Here is a 20312-nt window from a genome sequence, read left to right as displayed (position 1 = left end):
AACACACACACTTACACCCACTCTTTGGTGAAGTATAGGTGTATAACGATCATGATGTCTTTGTTCATATGATTTAGTCAGCATTAAAAATAGCCTTTCATCATATACTGAAATAGTTATGTAGATGGCACTGATTAGGCCAAAAATAATGTCTGTTTACGGTTACCCGACCTACCCTAATTTGAGCGCTGACCCTATGCCATTTTATTTCCGGCGTAAAGTGAAAACTTAATAGAACTTGTGTCAAAAGGGAAGTAAGGGTTGTCAATAAATTTAATCAATTGCCTGATACATCCCAATGTTCATAATCCAGAATATAACAGCTGTTTTAAGGAAGCTCACAGCTCGTGTAATGAAATAAAAACTTCGCCGCCATTTTATTCCAACCAATAACCAAGGGGAATAATCCAATCATTAAAAATACAGGTAATCTCAGCCCATGGACAAACTCGGACCATGGCAAGACGGACTGCACAACTCCAAATCATGGAGCAAAAAATAAAATGGAAAAAAGTAATGAAATGGAAATACAGACCTACCTTCCCTATTTATTTTGATGATGTAACCTTAAACAGACTTATTTTCTAAATTCTTTTCGTTAAAACGAACATGAATTATTTATATACTAGACTATATAATTTCTATATACCTTGGCCCAATCTGTTTCTTATCTGATTCATAATATAAATAACTAAAACACTAGTTTTAGAACTTGTCAGGCACGATGACCATTTTTTTTTTTTATATAATATCAAATAATTGCAATACACATGTTTATCCAATGATAAGTTTGTAATTGTGTAAATACAGTCCACATCACAGAATAAGTCCTTTGTTTAAATAAACTAAAAAAGGTTGCACTCAACAATCTACAAAAAAACAAACAAAAAATGTTACAAAAAAGTATTTAATACTGTTTTCGAATATATATGTGCTTAAGTATAACTAACAAAAACTATGTGTGTACATGCGAATGGTCAACGCCCTTATCGATAATTTCAAATTGAGTCCACCATATTTAAATACACTCAGGTTCATAAAACCAGTTACAATTCTATTGTTATATTAATATAGTGTCAATGCAATTATGTGGCTAGGACATATTTGAGGAACATGCACACCTGTCTCAATTTTTTACCTATGAATAAACTTATTAAAAAGGTTTTTATCACCATTTTTAAGTCCAAAAAAAGTTGTGCATGGTAATTGGGTTTTCGACTATTTTCTAGAGAAGTTAACAGCACTAAATACTCTTAAAGCAGCATCTATATTATTTAAATTGTTAACCTTAAATGTTGCTTAGGATTTCAATATTTTTTAATTGCGATGACCTTGAATATTTAATAGAGGCAATCCAGAGTGTAAATTGCCCAGGTGTCATTTGCCCTAAAATTGATAACTGTTCTGATGGGATGACATCAAGCTTCGCCATTTGCCTTTACATCAATTGACGTTTTATTTGCACCTTAAAGAATCTTTCATTTGGTCCAAAAACCATATTTCATTTGCGCCAATAATACAGGTTAATAGTGTATATAGATAGATTTATCCAACAGAGGTTTGTGAACATAGTTGTTATCCATTCGTTTGATGTCTTTGAACTTTTGATTTTCCAATTGATTGGGGACTTCCATTTTAATTTTCCTTAGAGTTTCGGAATTTTTGTGATTTAACTTTTTTTTTCATTATAATGTTAAAGCACACTTTTGTAATAAATCAACATCATTATAAAATAAATTTTAAGAAACAACTATATACTGAAGTAAAACTATTAGTCTGTCTGGATGTACTCATGTCAGGAAATTTTGTTGGTTGTTGGTTATACCAAGGGGTAATACCCTAAAAAAAATCTTATTCAGTATATGGCAATGAATATTTAAACTCTTCTTTTATATTTTATATTCATCTGTACATGTACAGTGGCTCAAATGTATATTTTATTCTGGAGGATTTAAAATAAGACCTTGTGTCGCATATGAAACGAAAAATTGCATTGTTTTAAAAATTCACAAATGGGATGCACCTCTCCAGCTGACACTAATGACATGGTAATAACAGTGATCCAATCCAAAGGAGAATTAATGTGGTGACTGAGAAAACAACAAATATACATTAATTGTATTCTGTTGTTGCTCAATGGCAATCCATATCATTAAAGAAGAACACTTTACAAATGAAATCAATGTTAATGAATGGGTTTAACCAATTTCAGTTGTTCAATTTGCAACAATTTATTTTTCATTCAATATTTCTAACTTTTTTGATGTGTTTAAATTTGCAAAGATTTAAATTAAAAAAATCCATACAAAACATTTTTTTCAACTCACAAAGGTCATGTTAATAAGTTGATCTCAAAACATAGTGGCTTTATTACCAGTAATTTTCAGGTCCCCTATGACCTTTTAGTCATGTGTAAACAGAAGCAAATGAAAAAGGGAAACTTGGAAATTAGAAAATTGAGAAGAAAAATATAGTTAGAAAAAAGAAATGACAGCAGAAAAGATTTGATTAATTAACTTTTGTCTTACTGATAGATCTGCTGTTCATGTTATTGATTGAAATTTGCTGTTATGCAATTTTTGAAATCATTTTAAGGTGGTACCTAACACTAAAGGGAGATAACTCTGTAAAATCAGTTAAACGTTTAAATTACGTTGTGTTGTGAAGGGAATGTTAAGCTTCTCAATGATCAAAATTAATGTTTGTCAAACTGCTATATAACCAGTGTAATTTTTCTGATAAATTGGTTGGTTCAAATATTTTGAAATTTTTATCAAAGGGTCAGAGTAAATACTTTTTCAAATTTTTTATGAAAATTAAACGAGCCAAATTGGTTTAAGTGAAAGTGTTGGGTACCACCTTAACTAAGGAATATATCTCTTATTCTTGGCTCTGCTTCCGTCTCCAGATTTGGCTATACTTTAGCTCCTCTTTGCTTGTATCAGCTCTTCAAAGTTTGTTTTAGGTTTAGATTTTGCCCTCAAGCATCACTGACCAGACATCAATTGTCGAAAATGTGAATCTGGTGCAGTCAAAATGGTACTGTTAACCTTACTACAGATCATTCCACCTGTCATAGGGAATTTTATCACATAAAATTCAATGCAATCAAGATTTTTTATTTGTCGTTGTCATCGTTTTTCAGATCTTGTAATCATTCCTCAAATGGCAATGTGATTAAGTTTATATTTTCATTGATAATTTTATTTCTTTTTATTTCTACGGGGCAGGATGTAGAATAGACAACAATCTCTGAAGAAAAACAATTTATTGCAGGAAAAGGTCTTTTTTATTGTGGTTCTTCAGGGTTTAAATTAAACTGTGTAAATGATTTTTATCATTTTTATCATTTTAAAGCAATTTGTGTTAATAGCTTTGCTATTGATTTTAATTAACAAAAACTGTGAAAATATGTAAGTCAATCAGAATAAGGATTTATTATTTTAAAGCGAATTGTGTTAATAGTATAGTTATGGATTTTAATTAACAAGAGCTGTCAAAAAATGAAAGTTAATCAGAATAGAATTGGCATAACTGTCAAATATATGAGAATTAATGCAAACTGTAGGTAACTAATTAAAAGCTATTTGATTAAAGCTGGAGTTATTTATTAAGTCAAACTGTAGCCAACATTAACTAATCAATCTGAAAAAAACACATACTCTTGTAGGAATATTGTTTGAAATTATTTAAAATTCCTACAGGAAAAAAGTGTATACTCCAGCTGGACTCTGGAAAAAAAGAATTCCTACCAGAATTCCTGAATAGTTTTTAGTTTATTTTTAAATGAGTTCTTAGAGGTTTTTTTTTTGTTTAGATTTCTCTATCCAAATCATTCATTCTAAATATTGGAACTGTTTTTGTGTTATAACCATGGTTATTTACTTAGATTTTTACTCTCAAATCATTCAATCAGTCATAATGCTGAAATTGCTGAACTTAAGCTGCACCAGAAATTTAGATAAAAGACTGCAATGCCGCTGCATCTAATACTTTGAACTGTATCTGATATTTGAAATGGTGTGAAGTGAATAGTTAGTTATGCTCCATTGTAATTTTATTTATGAATTACTAATTTTATGCATTTTCAGTATTTAAGTTTAATCTTGACAACAATACTCATTCTAGGCCTGGTTAAAGGTGGGATGCATCTAGGTCCCCCGCCCTTGAGCTAAAAATTTCCAATTATAATTTTTGATAGGAAATTTGCTTCGAACCGGAGCCTTGTGTGTTTTTTTTTGCTTCAATTCTATGTTTTAGAATTAAGTGTGGTGTCCTTTTCGCTGAACTAGTATGCATTATTGTTTTAGGGGCCAGCTGCTCACTTTTGGGCGTACAATCTTTTCACTGCATTGGCTGCCTGGGGCTGTTTTTTACTCTATGGTTAGGTTGTTGTCTTTGACACATTCCGTTCTCTATTCTATCATCTGCCTATTCAATGAAAAAACACATGCTCAGAATTCTTATACTGTTGCTAGTAAATTGCATACTGTATATATCTATTCTAAAGTTCAATCTGTAATGTTTATGTTTAGCAATATGTATGTATAAATGTGATGCCATGTGACTGCAATGAGTCATAAAGTACAATATCAAAACCAGTTATCTGACATTACTACAAACCAAAACCAAGGTTTTAGATTTTGAAACAATAAAGACTTATTGCCCTTTCCAGACACAATCTAGACAGGCCTTCTCAAGAAAATAACCATTTTCTGCTGAGATATCTAATTTCCTACATGATAAAACAACCTATATTTGACTAGTGAGGGATAATTTATAACTTCCAAGGCCTCGTAATAGGTTAATCCTTAAATAACGGAAATGTTGTATAATGAAAGTTGACAAGCTTAACATTAATCCTACTTATGATAGATAATCTATCTCAATTTTTAAAATCTTAAATTTCGTATGGTGACGTCAATGTTGAACTTCTGATGTGCTTATTGAGGAATTATATTATTAAATTAGGCTAGATGAAAGATTTTTTTTCAAAATAGTAATAAATTTGCCTTTAAAGTACATAAAGTTGTTGCTCTTAATCCTGACAAACATTGAAATGGACTTTTCTGTCCAAAACTCGAAAGCTCTTCTAGTCCATATGACCCCATAGAATATGGTATACCTAACTTTAAAGATAAAGAATTTCTGTTTTATTTACAGATCAGTTCCAGTCTTTGAATGGAACTGGTTCCAAAATAATGGCAGCTCAAGGTGCTGGTGCTCTGTCTCGTGGAATCAAAACTAGGTCAGCCTGGAGTGAAACAGATTTTAGACTCCATGGAAAATTGCATGTAAGTTGTTACTATATATAAAAGCTACATATATATAAGAAGAGGTTATCATGTTTCATTATTTATTAAACATAGTCATTACTCAGGTTATCTCAAAAAATGTAGCTGCAATTCCATATATAGTAAGAAGGTTAGGATTTTTTAAAAACTCCAGTGTAACAGCAACTTTGATTGGATAGTACAATATATTTGTAATGCCCAAAATGTGGCTCTTATTATAAACCAAGGCTATTTGGCTCTTCCAAAAACAATATGGTTGCTTTCCCAAAATTTTGGAGTGATATATGATTGCAGCACATGTTTTTCGTTCTAGGTTTATATGAAATTTACAGCTTTAGAATTAAAACATGTTAACCTATATTTTAAAGTGTTATATTATGAGATTAATGTTGATATATTTCTTGAACCACTGTTAACATATTTGTAGTTAATGGAGAGGAAAAGGCTTCGTTCACATTCATCTTTATTTTAAAAGTGAGTTGTGTTTATTGGCATGAAATGTGTGTCAGGTGGTTAAAGGGAAAACACAGGGTAAAGAGGAGATCACTCTTAGAAAATGTATCTGCATGAAATTTTGACTTGTGTCTTAGTCACAATTGCAATATTCACTGTTTGTCCTTCCTTTACAGCATGCCATTAATGGTTTTAGGTCTGGCACTTGGTATGCTCCTTTTGTGTTCTAATTGCATTTTGATGTTACATGGTCAGTTTTTAGTTTCAGAGTATATGCAATTTTTTCTTTAATACATTGTTTTAATATGTAAAATTACTGTTTAACTGTGAATAAGATTTTATTTATATGTTTTTTTTTTTATATATCATGTTTATAAGCAAACTTTATATACAGGTGTTCACTAATCTTGCAAGTAGTGATTTAAGGTCGTACCTAACATAACAGGGAGATAACTCTGTAAAGTCAGCTAAACGTTTTAATTACGTTGTGTTGTAAAAGGAATATTAAGCTTCTCAATGATCAAAATTGGTGTTTGTCAAATTGCTATATAACCAGTGTACATTTATGAAAATTAAACGAGCCAAATTAATTTTAGTGAAAGTGTTGGGTACCACCTTAAATTTTGATTTTACCAGAAATTACATCAATATTGTTTAGGTAAAGGTATTATTAAGACCCTCTTCATAATGGAGGGCCTAAATAAACTCTTGCATGGTACAATTACCAGTAAAACAAGTAACAAGTTCTGTATTTTGATTGGCACTTGCTAAGAAGAGAGAGCCAACCAGCAGGCTGTGTAGTGTTATTGAGATTGGGAATGAATATAGAATATATTTTACAATTTTATTTCATTAGAAAGTTTTAAACAAAATTGACAACATTTTTTTCTTTAAAAATGGTCATCATACTTTAGAATAGCTTTATCTCTGCTATTCAACATGTACATAAAATGGACTGCTAAAACCGTATTGATAACAAAATCAGTTGTTATTTGCTCTGTGCTCACTGGTAACAAGTCAGAGACATATAACATTTATAATAAGGGTTTTTACATGCCTCTGAACCAAGTAGGCTGAAGAATAATCTATAAGTATTAATTACAATGTGATGACAATAATAACATACAATATCTGTTTCATGCTATAACCAATTAGACTGTATATATGAAAGCAGGTTTTATACAAACTGTCGAGGTGGTGAATCTGATCTATTTTCATGCTTGTTTCCTTGTTAGGTCTATTTCCAGTAACTAAACATGATAAATAGGATACATCAATAGCTATTTATGTAGCCAGAAGGTGGATTATTTATAATTTGATTGGTTTCCATTGGAGGATCCAGGGTTTATTAGAAGGCATACACCCTTTGATCAAACGCATCCAAAAAACAAAAACCTCTGTTTTTTTTCAAGTCATATTTCAATTTTTGGAATAAAATTGTCCCAAATCAGGAACTTCCTTTAGGGGTTTTATCTAAATACTGTTTAGTCATTTGGGGGACTTTGTTTTCACTCTGATATTCTCCGTAAAAAAGTTCTAGACTAGATCATCTCATATTGCATAGACACCTGTCAGTTGTTGATGACCTACATTTATACATATTTTTTTCTCTTTCTTTCTTTTTTCTTTCTTTTTTTGTTAGTTTCTGATTCATTGATCTTTAGCAAACATGTGCTGAGTATCACAAACAACAGTCTGCAAAATAGTACATTGTAAACTAAAATGTGATGTTACACTATTGTTTCAGGTAAGGGTGAAGGTTGGTACATTTTAAAATGTTTAAACCTGCTGCATTTGTTTGCCCCTGTCTTAAGTCAGGAACCTGATGTTCAGTGGTTGTCGTTTAGTTCATAAGGGTGTCTTGTTTCTCCTTTTTAGCTCACCTGGCCCAAAGGGCCAAGTGAGCTTTTCCCATCACTTGGCGTTCGTCGTCCGTCGTTGTCGTCATCCGTCGTCGTCCTTAGTTCGTCGTCGTTAACTTTTATAAAAATCTTCTCCTTTGAAACTACTGGTCCAAATTAAACCAAACTTGGCCACAATCATCATTGGGGTATCTAGTTTAAAAATGTGTGGCATCACCCGGCCAACCAACCAAGATGGCCACCATGGCTAAAAATAGAACATAGGGGTAAAATGCAGTTTTTGGCTTATAACTCAAAAACCAAAGCATTTAGAGGAAATCTGACATGCGGTAAAAGTGTTTATCAGGTCAACATCTATCTGTCCTGACATTTTCAGATGAATCGGACAACCTGTTGTTGGGTTGCTGCCCCTGAATTGGTAATTTTAAGGAAATTTTGCCGTTTTTTGTTATTATCTTGAATATTATTATAGATAGAGATAAACTGTATACAGCAATAACGTTCAGCAAAATAAGATCTACAAATAAGTTTCATGACCAAAATAGTCAATTGACCCCTTAAGGAGTTATTGCCCTTTATAGTTTATTTTTAACATTTTTCATAAATTTTTGTAAATTTTTAGAAAATATTTTCCACTGTAATTACTGGGCCAAGTTCATTATAGACAGAGATAATTGTAGCAACAAGAATGTTCAGTAAAGTAAGATCTACAAACACATCACTATCACCAAAACACAATTATGTCATGAATTTATCCATGTCCATTGTTTACAATACACAAGACCAAGGTGAGCGACACAGGCTTTTTAGAGCCTCTAGTTTATATAGATTAGACACTTGGTTTTCCTGTTTGAATGTTTTTACACTAGTAATTTTTTAGGCCTTTTATAGCTTGCTGTTCAGTGTGAACCAAGGCTCCATATTGAAGACCATACTTTGACCTATAATGGTTTACTTTTACAAATTGTGACTTGGATGGAGTTTCTCATTGGCACTTAAATACAACATCTTCTTATATCAATTGATTATATACAATTTTCATAAATTTAAACAGGATATTATTGTCTATCTTCAAAGATACAAGGAGTAAAAATTGACCTGATATCAATGTTAAGGAAAATATTTGTTTATAGATATTGACTATACTCTTAGCTTTCTCTTCTCTTTTTTTTTTTTTTTCTTCTTTTTTTTTATAAAGTTATGCCAATCTGCATGCAACTATACTTATTTTTACACTATTTTATATTGATGTTATTCACCAAAAAGACTTGTATGGGGGCATTAGTTTTTGATGATATGATATTTAAAATGATTTTAATGAACCTCAAGCAACCCAGAATTAAAATATACCACTAGAATATAAGAAAAATTTAACAGCCTATATCACTATTTTAGGTGGAATGTTTCTCACATACGGGTCATACATGTATTTTGATATTTTACCACTGCATAACTGCATGATATATAAAAGTTCTGAAATTGTTTTAGTCTTTAATGCAAGTAATAGTTGCTAAATTTTTAGAAATTTCCAAAATGAGTTCCCTTTTACAAATGTATTTTATTATTCTTTTTCAGAAATATAATTTTTGGTGACAGTTAATTTTTTTTTCTTTTTTATATTGATGATTTTTCTAAATAACTTTTTCAGATAGTTTTGTAAATATAACAAGGTTTTGAAATGTGAAATCATAAAATGTTTTCGTTTATTGAAAATGAAATAAATCTTAATCAAAGTCTTTATCAAATTTTAAAACTGAAATTTTATTTGAGATCTTCACTTTTAAAATAGGATCTTTGGAAAACTATGTTAACTGATGCAATCCATCAATTGAAAAGTGAAAGTTAATGATCTGTTTTCTTTGTACATGTAAATAACCCTGACATTATTGATGAAAACTTATTTATAAAATTAAAATAAAAAAACTCTTGACATTGATTAATGTAATGTTTGAAATTACATAAAATTTCACTTAGTCTATTCTGTTTGATTTCATTCTTAAAATTGATTTCATGTTTGAAGTTTACAGTTCTTATAGTTTTCAATATTTTCACCAGATATATTGTACAAACAACCCTATTCAAAATCAGTTTATACAGTATCGACATCCCCCCTATTTTTCCTTCGCTGAGCTTAATACTCAGTGCAAGTTTTATGATGATCTGAACTTAAACACAAAAATGCCATTTTAAGCAAATAATAATAAAACACTCACTTCCATTTATTTGTTTTCTCCATGCTATATCAAGGCTTCTCCACCATCAAAAAAACTGGAAGCCTCAAAATAGGCAACATTACCAAAACAGGTGTTTAACATCAAAAATCAATCAATCAATTCATTTGTTTCTTAAGTACCAATATTTGTATTGTGAAAACTATCTTTATAATGATTAAAAATGCCTAAAATGAATTTTTCTATCTTAATTCACTAGTATTGCCCCAGTTCTCCTACCAAATGTTTTTCTTCCTCAACCCCCCAAAAATGATGCTTCCTAAGTTTTCGGCAATAACCGGATTGTCCTCTCTGCTACCTGTAAATTTGAAATCAACATTTAAAAACAAGTTTGGTGGATGAAACAAATTAAGGTTTATATAGATAACAATCAAAATAACAACACAACAAAACTTAACAAAAAGGCTATTTTAGGGGGAAAAAGCGCAAAACAACAAGGGCTATACAATATACTGGTCATGCTCAAAATTGATGTGTATTTGTAAAGTTTGTGAATGAAAATTTAAAAGAAACAATCAAAGATTTGCCGATAACACCCAATTTTACAAAAACATTTGAAAAGTATTGACAAGTTTGCTGACTTGCACATTGACATGTTTATTATTGTGTTGAAATGTTGTCTTGGTGACCAAATATCTTCTTGTAGTGAATGAACTCGCTTTAAAGTGTTATTGTTATTTATTGAAATGATTTTTTTGCCAGTTTTTGTGTGAAAAATTAGAGTATGCATATGTTACAACAGTTTGTTTACCTTTCAATGTGTAAATCAGTGAACACCAAACTAAAACTCACAAACAAAAACAAAAACACAAGAAATTGAGTGCATATACCTGGAACATAATTAAAAGAAACCATATGAAACACATTGCATACATTAAGTTTGATTCTGGAATAACCTTTAGGTACTCTAAGAGACCACAAAATATATGTGATACTAAAAATGAAAAAGGGTCCAAAACAGAGTCAGATACCAAACCTCCTCTAGTAAACTTTCCCTTAGGGAGTTACAACATTAGTTCCAGTATAATTATGTAATTTTTGGACTGGAATACTACAAAAAGCATGCCAGTATGGTAACACTGCCTACCTGGAACTGATATTTATCAGTAGCTGATCCAGACATTATCAAAAGGGGCCCACTGACTGCCCTAAGAGATGGCCTGCTCCAGACATACTTCAGTGATTCCCTATATAATCAATGAAATTTTCTCACAAAAAGGAGGGGGGGGGGGGGGCTTGATCGCCTATGTTTATTTATCTGCCAGGAATGATCAGTTTCAACTCACTGGTACCTAATTAAAGTATTTGGTCGTATAAACTAGAAGGTTTTTCTTTTCTGAGAAACTAATTTGCATGCATGAAAACATTTCTCAGCATTTTCCCTGTCAGTAAAGTCAACAGGCTTAACATCAAAGTTACGACTTAATATTTGATTTTGTTTTCCATCTTACTTTTGCAAGGTTTCTTCAGATTTGCATAATTCACAGTACCATCCAATTCTAAATTGTAGAAAAAATAAAGCTTGATGAAGTCTGATTAATGAATTTGCACAGCATCAGGAAATACATCTAAAAAAAAAGTTTTCTTATGTAAAAATCAATAATGCGATATGTCTTGTTTATAATCCCTCCATCAAGGTAACTAATGATGTCTTCTCATTGTTCATATATTGAAATATTATATATTGTATTCCCTCATCAACATGATGATTATGAGCAAATAAGGTTAAAAAATATATGATGTATTAAAAAATGATGACTTGGCATAAACTATAGAACAGTTTCATTATGGATTTTTGAACAAGAGAAACTAAGCCAAGGTTTATACTTTATAAAATTTGGTTTCTTGTTTGCTTTTTTTTTTAAAAATAACAATGAATAAAAATATCAAAGTGATTAGTGTAGCGGGTCTATAGATGCAAAACAAATTTTAGGCATAAGATGACCTGTGAAAATACAATTTATTTCCACCTTTTTGAATATTATAGGATTTGGCATTCTTCTGTGTAATTTTAGTTTGTTACTTTTTGTTTGAAATACCATAATTTCTCATAGAATGAATTAGTTTTTCAAAGCATTTTATTTTATCAATTGAAAGAAATATGAAAAATAGTTTGTGTACAATCTTTATGGTCTTTATTTTCTTCCTTCATTTGTTTGTTTATAAAAATGAAGATGTGGTATGATTGCCAATGAGACAACTCTCCACAACAGACAAAATGACTCAAAAATTAACAGCTATAAGTACGACCTTCAACAATGAGTAAAGCCCATACCACATAGTATGCTATAAAAGGCCCCGAATCACAAATATAAAACCATTCAAACAAGAAAACTAACGGCCTAATTAATGTACAAAAAAATGAATGAAAAACAATAATGGTTTATAGTGTTATGACAATTACAGATCAAGTTTGAATTTTGTTCCAATTTAATGATTTTGTGCAGAGTTATGGTCCTTGGACCACAGCAATAGACCACAACGACTGAATTACAGGCTTCTGCATGATTTGAGACAGACACAATACATACAGAATATGGAGGGGTTAAACTTAAATTATTATCAGGGTTATACATAAGTTTGGCAGAGGTCATCTGACTGTGACCTTCTCTTCAATGCTCCAGCTATTCATATTTTGGGTTTCTGAGTTCAGTATCTGGGACTTTTAATCATTATTAACTCACAAATTATTATCTTGTTTGATTCAATTTTTATAGTACAATTACCAGATCAAATATATATGTTATATGTATTTCTAAGGAGTTCAAACTCCTAATGCGTAAAAGCCTAATATGATGTCTCCACAGAAAGATGTCAACCCACAATAAACAGATTTTAGAATGAAGTTTATTGTACTTTATTGGTTGGCAGGAAGTTTTCTTTTGTTTGATGATATTTGAGATTTCAAACATCAGACATTATTATAGTGGGTGTGATCAAAAGGTCAAACATTGTTTTTGGAATGGAAATAAATAATGTTAATGGTAAATTTGAAAAGGTCTTTCTTAATTATTTTACTTGAACATGAAAATTATCTACAGAGAGCATTTTGCAATAACATAGTTTAGTTGTTGTGTACTAAGACTGAGGGCAGGGAGTCCTTGATATAATTTGAATCTCTTATATATATATAAGTACGTCTGAGTCAGTGACAACTCTACAACAGATGTATCCATGGGATCGCCATCAATGATGGTGATACATGGCTGTGTACATAATGTAATGTATATATACAACTCGTCCAAACATCAACCCAACAATGTTAGATCTGTAAATTTGCTTTCGCAAATTTTTGGTTCTTCCCTCGCCAGGATTCGAACCCATGCTACTGTGATATCGTGACACCAAATCGCCTGCACTGCAGCCGTCCCGCTAGACTGCACGACCACCTGGGCTCTCATAAAAAGAGCTTTCGCTATATATATATATATATTGGTTTAAAGAAAGACAAGGATTATAGTTGAAGTGTCTGCATTGTTTATTTTCAATGTTTTATATATGTAAACTGTATATTATGTATAATGTTTTAAGCCATTGGCCCATATGGGCGTAAAGTGCTTTTCAATAAAGTTATTAAAACATTAAATGTTCTTTACTTTTACAACTGGAACCATGAAGATGTTTGCCAATCTTCTTGCAATTTAAGTCAGTTCCGTCTTAATTTTTAGCTCACCTGGCCCAAAGGGCCAAGTGAGCTTTTCCCATCACTTTGCGTCCGGCGTCCGGCGGTGTCCGTCGGCGTCCGGCGTCGTTAACTTTTACAAAAATCTTCTCCTCTGAAACTACCTGGCCAAATTTTACCAAACTTGGCCACAATCATCATTGGGGTATCTAGTTTAAAAAATGTGTCCGGTGACCCGGTCAAGCTACTAAGATGGCCGCCATGGCTAAAAATAGAACATAGGGGTAAAATGCGGTTTTTGTCTTTTATAGTCAATTTTTAACAATTTCCATAAAATTTGTAAATTTTAACTAACATTTTCTACTGAAACTACTGGGCCAAGTTCATTATAGATAGAGATAATTGTAAGCATCAAGAATGTTCAGTAAAGTAAGATGTACAAACACATCACCATCACCAAAACACAATTTTGTCATGAATCCATCTGCTTCCTGTGTTTAATATTCACATAGACCAAGGTGAGCGACACAGGCTCTTTAGAGCCTCTAGTTTTTCTGTATAATCATCAGCTTACTAAGGGTGACATGATCACAAATTACATGAGGTTTACACAAGCAAATTAAGGTTTTTAGCATGCAAGCTTAAAGCTTAAGCAAGTATGTTAAAGCATGTTGTTGCAGGGTTTGTTGCTCGTTTTGTTTCGATAAAGCAGAATATTTGTTTGTGTTCTTTTTATTTTACAATTATGGGTTGTTTGCCTGTGAGAGACATTTTGGGACCCTTTTATATAGATTGCTGTTCCATTGTGAGCCAAGACTCTGTGTTGAAGACCATACTATGACCTATAATTGTTAACTTTTTATATGTTGTGACTTGGATGGAGTCAGTTGTCTCATTGGCACACAGAGGGAAGAGATATTTAGTAACTCATGATCAAAAAGAAGGAAAATTTGTTGTTTTCATATGTTTTCCTTCGTTTTACCTAATATATGTTTATACTAACTAGTTCAATATTTATAATATTTCTGAAAGCATGATTTAATTTTGAACATCAATTTTGTTCATCCTGCATAATATTATAGTATGGGTATATAAAAATTTAACCAAATAGATATTGTTTCCACCTTCAGGGTCAAGGACTTTTTTATCGACCTTCACAACTAGATATTCAGGTATTTTAGGATTGTAACATTCTATTATATATTCCTTTTATGTTTTAATAACATGTTGACTTTTTTATTTATTAGATATTATATTTTTGTTCCTCAATTACCATAGCACAAAACTGAATAATTTAGAAATAACTACTTATTCTTATTTTTGGGCCATGTTGATTTGTTTTTGTTTATTTAGATATTTTATTTTTGTTCCTCCATTACCATAGCACAAAACTGATTATTTTTATAAATAACACATTATTTTTGTTTTGGGAACTACCATACCATATCTATATGTTTGTGCAACTGATCTTTATTGTTACTACTATTTATACTGTTTTGAATAAGGTAATGCCTCAAATATGTTTGGAAATTAAAGCAAAAAAACTTAACTCTACTAAGAAAAGTACCCAGAAAATCAAAACAGTCAAGCTGTTTTCTGTGCATTATTTTTTCAATAAAATCTCTTGAAAAATCTCAAATTTTAATTTAAAATAATTGCAAGAATTTAGTTTACAATATTGTATTTATTATTCATGATGAAATGAGAACTGTTTGCCTTTATATTCAAATTCACTGCTCTTGTAATTTTACCATAGCTCTTATAACAATCAGGATAAAAGTGACCAGTTGATTGAAAAATGAAGATATGGTATAGTGTTCATCCCAATAACATATAATTTCCTCTGTATGTTTTGTTAATGAAAAGGATTTTTTTTTATAATTATTTGTGATACAGTATTTTGAGTGTTTAGAAATGTTTGTTTAGGGGCCAGCTGAAGGACGCCTCCGGGTGTGGGAGCTTCTCACTGCATTGAAGACCCATTGGTGGCCTTCGGCTGTTGTCTGCTCTATGGTCGGGTTGTTGTCTCTTTGACACATTCCCTATTTCCATTCTCAATTTTATTCACATCTTTTTAGTTTATTTGCCTTTAGTGTAGGTTTGTTTTATATGGCTATATAGTAGTATTTTATATTTATATTATTTTTTTGTCTCCACCTTGATGAAGGGAGATAATAGCAAGAGTAGTATTTCTTCTTCTTTTATTTTTTGTTTTAATACAGCCATCTCTTTGCACTATCCTGGCCTGATACTCATGGCATCATTTGGTGTCTGTCATTTGTAGTAAACTTTTTAAAAAAAAATTCTCCTGAAATCATAGGACCATTTTAACCAAAACTTTGCTAGTGTTTCGAGTATAATAAAGTTTGTGTTTTTTGTTGCCAATCACTTTGAATGGCCACCATGGTTTAAAATAGAACATAAATGAAAGAATGAAATAAGATATAGATAAAAAAAAAAGGGGGGGGAACAAAACCTCAATATATCAAGATATATAATTTATACTTACTTTATTACCACAAAAATTTCCATTAAGAGTTATTGGCCTTAATTTTTTGTTTTTTGTTTTATCAAGTTTAGCATTCTTGCTGATTATCTTGACAAAGTAGAAAAGATAAGAATAGAATGTATACAACAAAACTAACCAACAGCAATACAAGATCTAATTTTCTTGTAAAAAGTAAAAAATAATAAAAATATTGAATGCCAAAGAAAATCTAAAATGGAAAGTCAAAAGGCAAATTCAAAAGCTCAATCCTTAATATCTTTGCAGATTTTTTGTTGTTGTAAATAGAATCTATTAAAGAATGTTATTCGTTAAATAAGTCTTACTCAAGTGATCCATCTTAAATCCTGATTATTAATTTTCAAAATAACATCTGCAAAAAAGAATTAATAGATCATTTCCAAGAATAAAAATTAGCATGTGAATGGCCTCTGCTGTGAATCTAAGAATAAAGGTTTATTATAAGACACTTTAAAAAATAACATCTGATCTATTAACAGAAACTTATATTTGAGTTTCCATTTGATGAATTCCTCTCTAAACAGATATTAAAATAGGAAGAGTTAAGCTGTATTGATGGAACAATAGGGCAATATCCCCAAATATATATATAGAGTTTAAAGAGTCCACTTCTGTACATGGTTTTAGATCTATTTGTGGCTGGATGGAGCTTTTCGGAATATAAAATGATAAAATAAAAAAGTGGAATAAAGATGGCATAAACCATGGCAAAATTAATAATGTTATAAAAACATGCAGCACCCAAAATAATACAAAAGAACAGGAACCCAATCACAAGAAATACTAGTAGATTATTTCTAATTAAATAATAGAATGTAGGAAGAATCTGTTAATAACAAAATTAGTTGGCTAGCATTACAAAATCAACAAAAATACCAATATGGCTAACCTTCAATTAACTCCTTGTAGGAGTTATTGCTCCTAGATGCATTTTTTAAAGTTTTCTGTCTTTTGTCTTGGAATCTATAATTAAAAAGCAAAATTGATCAGCAATAAAAGAGCAGCAAATGATACCAAAGGGACATTCAAACCAAGAAGTTGAAATAAACTGAAAAAGTTATGGCAAAAAAAAAGAACAAGAACAAAAGACAAACAGCAGTACATAAAACACAACATAGAAAACTAAAGATTTAGCAACACAGACCCTATAATAACTGAAATACAAAAAAAGCCAATATGGCTGAAAACATCAATCGACTAATTCTTATAGGCCCAATTGATCTTTAATGATGTTTTTGGCTAATTTTTATGTTTTTGCCTATAATATTGACTTTTTTTTATCATGAAACAGTCTGAGAGATTGTTCAGAACAAAGAATTAACACCCACTGGCCAGGCTAGACGTACCATATAAATGAGATGACCAAAACAATCAATGGACTATTTATCAGAGTTATTACCCTTTCAAAACCACAAACAGATTTTTTTAATCCACAAGCACATTTTGATCTAGCAGAAAATTATATTATTTGTCATTATTATTTTTGAAGGCCAGTTAGAGGATGGTAGTTTGATTTTTTGAGACATGGTAGATTAAGGTTGTTTGTTTAGAATTCACTTAATTTAATTTTTTATCCTATTGTCCTGAACATAAGAAATGTGAGCCTGGCACTAAAAGTACTGTTCAGTTGCCTTGTGTTTAGAGATATATATATATTGATATTCCATACCCTTTCTTTTCAATCACTGCATGTGTGTCGAATGACAGATTGATTGATTGTTAGTTACTGACATGTCTTTTAACGAAATTAATTTGTGTTAAAACATAACTTCTGTCTAAAATTCAGTTGAAATTACATGCCTTATTAGTAAACGTGAAAATGTGTCAACTACCTCTTTTCCTCCGTTGATTATTACAGAGTTATTTCCCCCTTACTAATTGAACTTTATTCATAAACCTGTAATTAATTAAATCTGTAGTGTATCCCTGAAAGGCAGACTACATTGATTGTTAAGAAATCTATTAATATTAGCTATTTGTGATTTAATTTTTTCTTTATTTGACCTTACTGTGAACTCTGAAAGGACTTTTTTATTAGTTCATCTTTTATAACTGAACCAAATATAACCTAACTGAATGACAGCAGAAATAATTCATTTCTTCATTTTCTTACGACAATTGACTTGTAAATTTGTAGATCGTCAATTTTATTTTCATTTTATTGCTTATCTATAGTTATGCTACACTAAACAAAAATTCTGGTGTTGAGACCTAAATTTTCAAGGTTGAAATTTAAGGAAATCTATTACATTTTGTTGTTACTGTTAATTGTATCAAACTGTTTCAAAGCAGTTATGAAAGATTATAAAAATATTTTTTTTAAATAGCTTGATAAATTTTGAATTTGGAAAACAAGATGCAAGACAATCAGTTAAAATATAAGAATTATTTCTGTTGTGAAGTTTGCAATGGAATCCTTGATAAAGGAATAAGGTGAATTATGAGGATTTTTTTTTAGATAAAATTAACTTGATAAATCTTGAATTTGGAAAACAAGATGCAAGTCAATTAGTTAAGATATTAGAATTATTTTTGCTGTAAAATTATGCAATGGGATAAAAGAATAAGGTAAAACATTTTACAAATCCTGCTATCAACATTGCCTATACATTTTAGAAGGTATATTTGTTTAAGAAAAATTTAAATCCTATATCGTCTCCATTTTCCATGGTAAATTATGATTGCATTTGAAAATCTCATTTAGGTTTAGTATCCTTAAAGTTCAATATCTGATAATGGTTGTAATGAATGAACTACGGAAGCCATTACCTGCATAAAAGATTGCAATAAAAGCAGGTTTTATAGTTTTATGTAGAATAGAAGGAGCATTTTATGGTGTTATACAAATGAGCAAAGAGCACTAGATATATGTATAACATAAGTTATATTGACCTTAAAAGGTATAAACATTTCTCATGAGTCATGCATTGACATTTTAATTTTAGATGCTAAGGGACAACCATTTAAATCTAGTAGCAAATGATTGGATAGGTTTAAGCTGGTCAACATCCTTATGATGAGGGGCCTCATGGAGGGGGGGTCTCATCACAATTCACAAGTTTTTTGTCAATCACAATTCACAGAAAATAAATTTCCATGATCACAGATCACGAAAATATAAAAAAAAAAAATCTGTCGAAAAACGTATCACCATAGCAAAAATGTGCCAATCTCAAAGAACAAAAATAACCCATCAGGCTCCTCTAAGATTATTTTGAATAAGAAAATATTCTAAGAAATTGTTTGTTATGTTTTTGTGTCATGTTTTGAGTCCACTTTTAATGCCAATTGTCTTGTGTGTAATGAATTGCACAAGGACAAAATATATGTCTAGTAATAAGATAACATTTACAATAAGTTTGTTTTTTAAAAGACCTTGACTACCCACGAGGGATCTGAGGGTCTTGAATGTTAGGTGATATAGCCTTGAAAGATGTGTTTCTGGAAAGGTAGAAAAGAGAAAACAATATTTTGTATGTCATAAGTTGTCTTATAAGGTTCTGGTATTTATGTTGAAATTTAAAAACTACTTAGGTTGATGTCAACTGGTTGATGTTAAGTTATCGTGGGTATCTCCAGCCAAGTATTTAAGTGCTCATAATGCTGTCTTTATGACAATGATAAGGTCATTTGCTGTAAATGTTAAAACTGTTAATAATTTTTTTTTGGAGGTTTGGGCTTTTTTTAACGAAGTACATACCGGTAATTGAGTCTTTGTATAGACATACTTGTATGCAGCATATTAAATCATAAGCCATGCTGTTTGTTATCTTTGGTGAGGTTTAAAACCACATGGTTGGCTTGCAACTGCTTGTAGATTTATATCCTTGAGAGTAATGATATTTCTTGATTATGAGCACAGCACTGAATACTGGGCTGATGATGTTCTCTCATTGTGTACTTTTACTGTTGATAAAATTGCAATATTCAAAATCAAAATTTACTGTTATAAAAAATTTCAATAATTCAAAACTTATTTGTAACTGTTAATAAAAAGTTGCAATATTCAAAATTTACATGTAAATAAAAAGCTGCAATAATTCAAAATTCACTGTTAACAAAAAGCTGCAATAATTTTAAAGATATCGAAAGTCAGATTTATTTGGCAAAAATTTTGGATTATTTTTATTATCATGCAATGCTCATCGACTTCATAATTAATTTGGCTTTCCATCTTCACTGTTTCTATCAAAACTGATGAATTTGACATATATGAAATAAGCCTGGTAATTAAATGAGTTTTCCCACTTTTTCACAGTGGATTCTAGATAATATCTCGTACCTGATTTGTAGTTAGGAAGGAAATTACATTTATGTATAGCT

The 20312-nt window shown here is 30.6% G+C and overlaps 1 protein-coding gene across 4 annotated transcripts in view; it reads left to right on the top strand.

The window, feature by feature from the left end:
- LOC139516106 (uncharacterized) overlaps positions 1 to 20312 on the top strand; it is a 76594-nt gene that overhangs the window by 22701 nt on the left and 33581 nt on the right. For all 4 annotated transcript variants that reach the window (XM_071305959.1, XM_071305957.1, XM_071305958.1 and 1 more), the window contains one exon: positions 5164 to 5294. In XM_071305959.1, coding sequence (XP_071162060.1) covers positions 5164 to 5294 — 131 coding nt within the window. The remainder of the gene's footprint in view (positions 1 to 5163; positions 5295 to 20312) is intronic.

This window comes from Mytilus edulis, chromosome 3 (genome assembly GCF_963676685.1).
Source record: "Mytilus edulis chromosome 3, xbMytEdul2.2, whole genome shotgun sequence".
Lineage (NCBI taxonomy): Eukaryota > Metazoa > Mollusca > Bivalvia > Mytilida > Mytilidae > Mytilus > Mytilus edulis.
The sequence above is the reverse complement of the archived record's forward strand: the minus strand, read 5'-3'. Positions and strand labels throughout refer to the sequence as shown.